Source organism: Bombus impatiens, unplaced genomic scaffold (assembly GCF_000188095.3).
Source record: "Bombus impatiens unplaced genomic scaffold, BIMP_2.2 scf_0155, whole genome shotgun sequence".
Taxonomy (NCBI): Eukaryota; Metazoa; Arthropoda; class Insecta; order Hymenoptera; family Apidae; genus Bombus; species Bombus impatiens.
The window spans coordinates 1,159,524-1,167,600 of record NT_176574.1 but is presented as its reverse complement, the minus strand read 5'-3'; the positions used below and the strand labels follow the sequence as shown (position 1 = coordinate 1,167,600).

Here is an 8,077-nt window from a genome sequence, read left to right as displayed (position 1 = left end):
AATAACAAATACATATTGATAGTATGAATAATGCATGTCACTGCGTAGTATAAAGATAACTAAAGTAATAAGTAAGTATATAATAAGTGATTTATTACGTCGAGTTTGCTTAGATAAGTCCGAAACATTTTCCCTCTTTCTATTTTGTCGTATACGCACAAACATGTTAAAAATATCATCTTCAAGGTGACTTAATGTCCTAATCAAAGTATTAAGAAAAGTGTTATATTTTGGTAAGATAGCGTTTTTTAATTCTAACTTATAATTCAGAAATATTTTACTTCTCTGCTTAATTCTGATAATTCAAAAAATAATGCAAAGCATTTAGATTAAAAGGAAATATTGTTTTAAAATGCATCTTTATATTATCTTTGGATGAAAGTCGTAATTTTTCTTTCGTATTGTATAATGTAAAAGCATTAAATTCATGAGGTTCATCAAATAATTAACACATTATCCTTTTTTATATTTCAGATGTATTATAATTCATGTTGTATAGCAGATGTACATGTACATATATGAGATGCTCAATCTCCCTTAATTTCTTTTACATAATTGGACATAAATTATTTATACATAAAATGCATTATATTGTTTACTTATCGAGTTGGAAATGCAAACTGACTTATATTTATAGATATAAATAAGTCTGTGACGTCGCATTCAATATAAAAATACAGTTGTATGTTTGTTTAAATCAAATTTGTAATATATCGAGACGTTTATAGGAAAACTTGCATTATTTATTTAAATAAATATCGCATAGACAATAGTGATGTCCCGAAACGAATAATATTTCAATTCAATGCAAAATATGCGGCATTAATATTTAATATATTGTAAGAAATCCATTCCCGGCTTTTAAAGATATAAAGATTTACAAAAACTTCTGAACAGTATCTTATACCAGCTGCTATTCAACTTGTGGATGAGATCATATCTCATTCTTCGAGGAAGAAATATTGCCCAGCTTTCTTCTGTTCCAAATCCTATTAACAATAAAATAAAATATGTACGAGAAAATTGATGACATAAAAAAAAGGTAATATCTAAAATAAAGTAACATACTTTCACGGACTGGCTCTTATTAATCCTCGGTCTGAAATTGTTTGGATCTCTTCTGAACGTAATACCCAAAAGTTCTAAAAACCTGTTCATTCCATTTAATAGAGATTGCGGACTATGAGCTGTAGTCGCTAATGATGGAGTACCGGAAAATACAATTACACGGTCAGCCAAGTACGTAGCCATGATAAAGTCATGCTCTACTACGAATCCAGTTTTCTTCGCATGTAAAATAAACCTAAAATAATCGCGTATTTTGATAATTTTTTTTAATAATACAGATTAATACAAATAGCCAGAATTTTCAATTACCGTTTTATTACTTTAGCTGCAACTAAACGTTGCTCAGAGTCCAGATAAGCAGAAGGTTCATCGATTAAATAAACATCGGCAGGCTTTCCAAGACATAAAGCTAAAGCCACTCGTTGTAATTCTCCTCCAGAGAGATTCTGTACTTCTTGATCCATAATATCATCTATTTTTAACGGTTTCATAACGTCCGTTACAAATTGAGGATGAACATAAGCGTCCCTAATTTTTTCATGTAATAATTGCCGTACAATGCCTTGAGATTTGGGACTAATTTTTTGTGGTTTGTAACTAATATGTAACTGGGGAATACTTCCTACAAAGAATAAAATTAAATCATTTAATATCAATAATTAAATCATTTACTTTTTTATTTAATACATAACGAATATATGAAAAATTTCTTGACTGAAGTAAATCTGACTTTACTTACCCGATCCATCATCAGGTGGCAAATTACCAGCCAACATTCTGATGAATGTCGTTTTTCCCGTTCCATTTTCACCAAGTAGCACGAGAATTTCTGAATCTGTAAATTGACCCTTCTCAACATTTAATTTAAAAGAACCCATTGTCTTCGTCATCGCGGGATATTCGTAATGATTCATGCGTTTGACTTCTTCCTCGGTTGCACTTTCGGCTACTTTAAATACAAGAGATTCCTCACGGAATCTCAAATTTTCGGTTGGCACAAAACCATCGAGGAAAATATTTATACCTTCTCTAACAGAGAAAGGCATAGTAACAACACCATACGCTCCCGGAACACCATAAAGGCAACAAATAAAATCAGACAAATAGTCTAAAACTGATAAGTCATGTTCCACTACTATTATGAACCTGATAAATAGGAATGATATTTTAGATTATATGTATATTTTTATTATATTATTTAAATTATTTATACTATTTACTTATCGGGATGAATAAGAGATCGAATCGTCACAGCCGCATTGAGGCGTTGCTTTACATCTAAATATGAAGATGGTTCATCAAACATAAAAATGTCTCCATTTTGAATGCATACCATAGCACATGCAAAACGTTGAAGTTCTCCACCAGAAAGTGCATCAATACCTCTATCACGTATGTGCATTAAATCTAAAAAAAATTCAATAGTTCCATTGTTAAAAGTCGGCTTCCTCGCTTAATTTTTATTATTTTATCGCTGTTCTTAAAATATCTTAAAGATATAAATTATTAACAGTAATTTGAACTGACCCAACATTTTACAAATTTCCATCTGATTTTTACACTCATCCTTTTTATCTAAAAGCTGTTGTACAGTGCCTTTTACAGCTTTAGGAATTTGATCTACGTACTGAGGTTTGATAAGAGCTTTTAAATCATCTTCCAATATTTTGGTAAAATAATTCTGCAATTCACTACCTCTAAAATGGCTTAAAATTTCTGTCCAATCTGGTGGATCCTATATTAATTAAACGAGAAAATTCCATAAACTTTAAAAAAAATGTATATTATGTAAAGAAAATATATTATTATACATACTGAAAATCGTCCTAAATTAGGCTTTTGTTTGCCTGCCAAAATTTTAAGAGCAGTTGATTTCCCAATTCCATTAGTTCCAACCAAACCTAATACTTCTCCAGGTCTTGGAATAGGCAGTCTGTGCAGTTTAAATGAATTTTTTGAATAACGATGTGTCGTTTCTTTCTCTAAATTACTAGGAAGATTAATAATAGATATTGCCTCGAATGGACATTTCTAAAAATACATATATATACATATATTATAATTTTAAAATATTAAATTGCTTATTATTAATTTAATATAATAATATTGTACTCCATTATTCACTAATATTTCTCTATAACATTTTTTATTATACCTTGACACAAATACCACATCCAATACACAGTTCTTCAGATATTGATGCTATCTTACTATTAGGAGTAACTTCTATACAAAGTTTTCCCATTCGTACTACTGGACAAGATCTTTTGCATTCTTGCCTGCACCGTTTTGGTTTACATTTATCAGAATTAACAATAGCTATACGAGTCAACCGATCAGTTTCCTCCATTGACTTTTTTGGTGGCATGATGGTAAAATATTTACCTGCCTGAAAATGTTATTATAGAATTTAAATTTAACAAAGAAATATTTAAAATTTATCATAATTTTAATTTCTATTACTTTCTAAATATTAAATTAGGTGCATAATACAAAATTTTAAATAATATAATCGCTATAATATTACAAATAATTGCAGTTATTAAATAAGAAATATTAAATTGACATAACAAATTGACAATGAAATTACAATTTAAATGTGAATATTCTAACAAGAATGTATCCAAACAATCAAAATATATACACTAGATTGAAAATAATGTAGAACTTTATTAAATATATCATATTTTGAAATAATTGAATTTGTTTAATCAAAATTTTTCTCAACGAGGAATATTATTAAATAATTGAACTACTTAGAAAATATTTCAACATATGTTCTGCTTATATTTCGTCATAAACGAGTAACCACTTTTTCAATTAGGACTGTATGAAATGAAAGAATGTAATGAAAATGAAAGACAATAAATTAATATTAAACATGTTATATTATAATTTTCATATATTTGCATTTAATTAAAATGTTTAAATACATGAAAATACAATGCTCAGTTCTACCACGAGTTTCTAACCTCAGGCAATTAATAATAAAACATGTTAATGTAATGGTACTTTATAAATATACCACATAATTAATAAAAATAATTTTTTTCGTATGTGTTAGGCCATTACTTCATAGTACTTAATATAGGCTTGTACAAACGTATACCTGTCAAAACCAAAAACGTGGAGGAAACTCCTTTACAACCTTTTCGAAGGAGCTTCCGCACTCGTACACCACCACATGCCCTTACTTCGATCATAGAATATAGAAATGACATAGAGTACGTACTCGATAAGAGATGTATCTTCTTAAATAACTTTTAATTCTTATAATAATCGTAACATTCTTCTAACTACAATAAAACATTTATATATTGTTAATCTAGACGAATCACATAATTTTATAAAAATTTGCATAAAGTAGTAAACAATTTATTCTCAGCCTCCCGGCCATAAAAGGAACTTGTTTCATAATTATTTTCTTCATTGACTTGCATTTACTGATGTATAGCATTCACAGTGTTATATATTAGTGAATGTATTCTCGTTTATTCATTTACCTACTTACACATGCATCCACTCATACAAAATTTTTACATACATAATTTAATTTTTAATTTCTAAAAAAAAAGAAGAATGTATAAACTGCGAAACATATAATTGTCATTATTCACAATTTATATTATACTTTGACTTTAAGATTTGTATTAATGTACATAGAAATAGAATCATTTATTATAATAGAAAAAAATAATACACAATATAAATTGAACGAAATTATTATAAATTATTATTTAACTTTCCGGGTGTTTCCAAAGATTGCGATATACGCTAGTGTACGCCACCTAGGTCGGTATGTATATTATATCATTTATATCTTCCATGAAGCATTATAAAGATTTGTTCTGAAGATTTAAGCATAGAATAGTAGGAATTACTTATATCTTCTGATTTTGTAGTGAGTACTATCTCAAAATAATGTCATTTTACTCCTTAGAGACTTTAGTTCCTGACTGTTTCAACAATACATTACTCTGATGTATATGAACAAATATTAGCCTAACCGTATTTGGTTTTAAAGCAGGTGTCATATGACAGTTCTTGATGCGTCTTTTGTTTATACAATTCACTTAATTGATGCAGTGTCAAAGATTAGTGTACTGTAATGTACTATAATATTTACTATTTATTATTACATGTAAGATTTTTGTATTTATACATAACAATTTTTGAGACTTGTATATTATAAAAAATGGCGGTTTCATGTAAACATTTTCTTTTGTAAATTTTTTTACTTCCTGTCTAATATTGGTCACCATTTTTGTTCGTAAATCTTTTTATAAAATAATTACGAATATTTAGTAATTATATCTATGTTTTATAGATTAATTTTCAGTAATGTTTTGATCAGTCTTTGTTAATTAGATTTGTTGAGATCTATTTTTTATGATATATTATATTAATATCTTTCTTAAGATATATTCTAAATTTTCCAATCGTTTACTTTCCAAATGGTTTTAATTTTACTTTTTATCCAAAAACATGTTAAATATATTAATATATTTTTTTATTTATATCATAATATAGCTGTTGCATTAAGTGGAATGGAGCGAAGTATTCATGAAATGTTGAAAGATGCTCCATCTTTAAATGATAGCGATAGTGCAGTTCATAGTGGAACTCCTCCACCTCATGTACCAAATAATTGTAATAATGAAAATCAACCCAGACCAGCTACAATAAACTTAACATTGGGTAGTCCTATATCTCAAATGTGTAAGTGGGATTTGTATTAATGAAGTATAATCTAATAAATCTATTGCAAAGAATTAATTTGAACATTACTCAAATATTTTTGTATATCTAATAGCTGTAACAGTATCTCCAAATACACCTATTCAGAATGGTGATACACAAACAATGCGTACTGCTCAAAGTAAAATTGAAAGCATTAAAAATTGGAGTATTTCTACATATAAGTGTACAAGACAATTAATGTATGAAAAACTTGGGAAAACATCCCGTACAGTAGACTCAGGTAAGTTCTATATAATATAGCTTAATGTTATTTATGTTTTTTATATAACTGTTATATCTTTCCTTTTATAGAACTTGAAACACAAATTGAATTATTAAGAGATACTCAAAGAAAGTACTGCAATGTGTTACGATTATCTAGAGCATTAGCTTCTCATTTTCATCATGTTGTTCAAACGCAACATGCTTTAGGGGAAGCATTTTCTGAGTTAGCACAAAAATCTCCAGAGTTACAAGAAGAGTTTCTATATAATTCAGAAACTCAAAGGAATTTGACCAAAAATGGTGAGACATTATTAGGGGCCTTAAACTTTTTTGTTTCTTCAGTAAATACACTTTGTAATAAAACTATCGAAGACACATTATTTACAGTACGACAATATGAAACAGCAAGGTAATTGTTAATATCACACTGTTTTAACAAGAGAAATAGTTAAATATACTTTGCAAATACTTATAAACAAAAGAGGTTTGTTTACAGAATAGAATACGATGCCTATAGAACAGATCTTGAAGCATTAGCACAAGTAACAAAAAACGATAGCAGCAATGCAGCAAGATTGGAAGCAGCACAGGCAAATTATGAAGAGCATAAGCAAAATTTTGAAAAACTAAGATCAGATGTTTCGATTAAACTTAAATTTTTAGATGAAAATAGAGTATGTTATTAGATTTAATTTTTTATATTATATTCTTTTAAAATGTTACATATTGTGACAATTTTTTTCTTATTACAGATCAAGGTAATGCATAAACAGTTATTATTATTCCATAATGCAGTATCTGCTTATTTTTCTGGAAATCAAACTGCTCTGGAAGCAACACTGAAGCAATTTAACATAAAAGTTAAATCACCAAATTCATCTTTACCATCGTGGCTTGAACAGTAGTTACATTAGAAGAAATGAATTCAAGTTATGGGAAACATGAACAAAAAAATGCATTCGTCCATACGAATTTCTTCTTGAAAGACAAAGGAAATGACAAGGTAGAACAACTTTCAAACACTCTTGAAAACGTACTAAAGGACACTGCTGTCAAATAGTTTGTCAGTTTGAATAGGTTTTTGAAGAAGAATAGATTGTCATCTAAAAACAGACTGAATAATTTCTGAATTATGCTTTAAATATTGGCCAATATTCGTGATACATGTCATATGTATCAGTGAATTTCAATTATATAATTAATAATTATATGCAACAGTTAATAATAATGAATAACTTCTGATGAAAGATTTAATGAAGATTCTTTTTATTCGATAGCAATGCTTACAAAACTTTAAAGGCAATAGATATTTAATTTTTATATCTGACTTAAAGAAGTTCTAATGTAAATACATAAACTATGATGATATATTGAGCTTTGAATTTTACGGTATGTACAAAACAGCATTGATTCTTTATTTATATTAGCATCAATTTAAATTTGATAAACTAAACAAATTGAGAACTATATTATTTTAATATTCCTCATTTCATTTTAAATATAAAGATATTGACCGAATTTTAACTTTGATTCTCTTATAACTATTAGGTCAAGATATATTCCTTATTTACGCACGTTGTTAAATTTAATCTATTTTAAAAGAAAGAGAATTTGAGTACTTCCAACTACACAGGATCAAAAAAGATTATATCATATTTTTAAAATATGCGGTGCTAATTAAAATGAGCGAAAAAAATGCTAATATTACACGGTTTAATTTAATAAGTGCTGTATGTTAGTTTGATACAATCATTTTTGGTCACTAAATGTTCAATATTTCTACACATTTATTATTATATGTAGACTGCGGATTTTTATGCATTTTATAGCAAATTTAAAAGTGCAAAATTGAACAGAATGTATGTGATATGAAAAAGTATATAAAATATCGTATAGTGCTTTCTGTGTACTTGTACCTAAAATAAGGTACTTGTATTGTCTAAAACAATTTTCTGCTAAGACTATACTCTTTTAATCATATACTAAAAAATGTGAATTTGTATAAATATCTGCAGTCTAGTTGTATGTATATATTGGCTTTATT

The 8,077-nt window shown here is 27.6% G+C and overlaps 2 protein-coding genes across 3 annotated transcripts; one reads left to right on the top strand and one right to left on the bottom strand.

Moving 5' to 3' along the window:
• Positions 1-461: 461 nt before the first annotated feature.
• Positions 462-4,309, bottom strand: LOC100743781 (ATP-binding cassette sub-family E member 1). The gene is made up of 9 exons (XM_012382667.3): positions 4,178-4,309; positions 3,224-3,457; positions 2,884-3,099; positions 2,596-2,803; positions 2,289-2,475; positions 1,808-2,214; positions 1,378-1,690; positions 1,069-1,303; positions 462-989 (listed from the first exon to the last, which is right to left on the bottom strand). The coding sequence occupies exons 2-9, from the start codon at positions 3,434-3,436 to the stop codon at positions 942-944; spliced, it is 1,827 nt and encodes a 608-aa protein (XP_012238090.1). The 5' UTR covers positions 3,437-3,457; positions 4,178-4,309; the 3' UTR covers positions 462-941.
• A 525-nt stretch (positions 4,310-4,834) lies between these two features.
• LOC100743062 (arfaptin-2) lies at positions 4,835-7,815 on the top strand. 2 transcript variants are annotated; one of them, XM_012382670.3, is made up of 6 exons: positions 4,835-4,969; positions 5,599-5,787; positions 5,882-6,049; positions 6,121-6,442; positions 6,530-6,707; positions 6,786-7,815. In XM_012382670.3, exons 2-6 carry the CDS (start codon positions 5,616-5,618, stop codon positions 6,936-6,938), a joined length of 993 nt encoding a protein of 330 aa, XP_012238093.1. In that variant the 5' UTR covers positions 4,835-4,969; positions 5,599-5,615; the 3' UTR covers positions 6,939-7,815. The 2 variants fall into 2 exon arrangements, with proteins under 2 accessions (XP_012238093.1, XP_012238094.1); XM_012382671.3 differs by lacking the exon at positions 4,835-4,969 and adding an exon at positions 4,986-5,209.
• Positions 7,816-8,077: the final 262 nt, after the last annotated feature.

Excerpts from the sequence above, each read along its gene's own strand:
- LOC100743781 (XM_012382667.3), bottom strand. The coding sequence starts at position 3,436 with ATGCCACCAAAAAAGTCAATGGAGGAAACTGATCGGTTGACTCGTATA. Across the intron at positions 2,215-2,288 it reads TCTCTTATTCATCCCGATAA|GTTCATAATAGTAGTGGAAC; the intron begins GTAAATAGTATA and ends CCTATTTATCAG. Across the intron at positions 990-1,068 it reads ATAAGAGCCAGTCCGTGAAA|GATTTGGAACAGAAGAAAGC; the intron begins GTATGTTACTTT and ends TATTGTTAATAG.
- LOC100743062 (XM_012382670.3), top strand. The coding sequence starts at position 5,616 with ATGGAGCGAAGTATTCATGAAATGTTGAAAGATGCTCCATCTTTAAAT. Across the intron at positions 5,788-5,881 it reads TAGTCCTATATCTCAAATGT|CTGTAACAGTATCTCCAAAT; the intron begins GTAAGTGGGATT and ends TATATCTAATAG. Across the intron at positions 6,443-6,529 it reads CGACAATATGAAACAGCAAG|AATAGAATACGATGCCTATA; the intron begins GTAATTGTTAAT and ends GTTTGTTTACAG.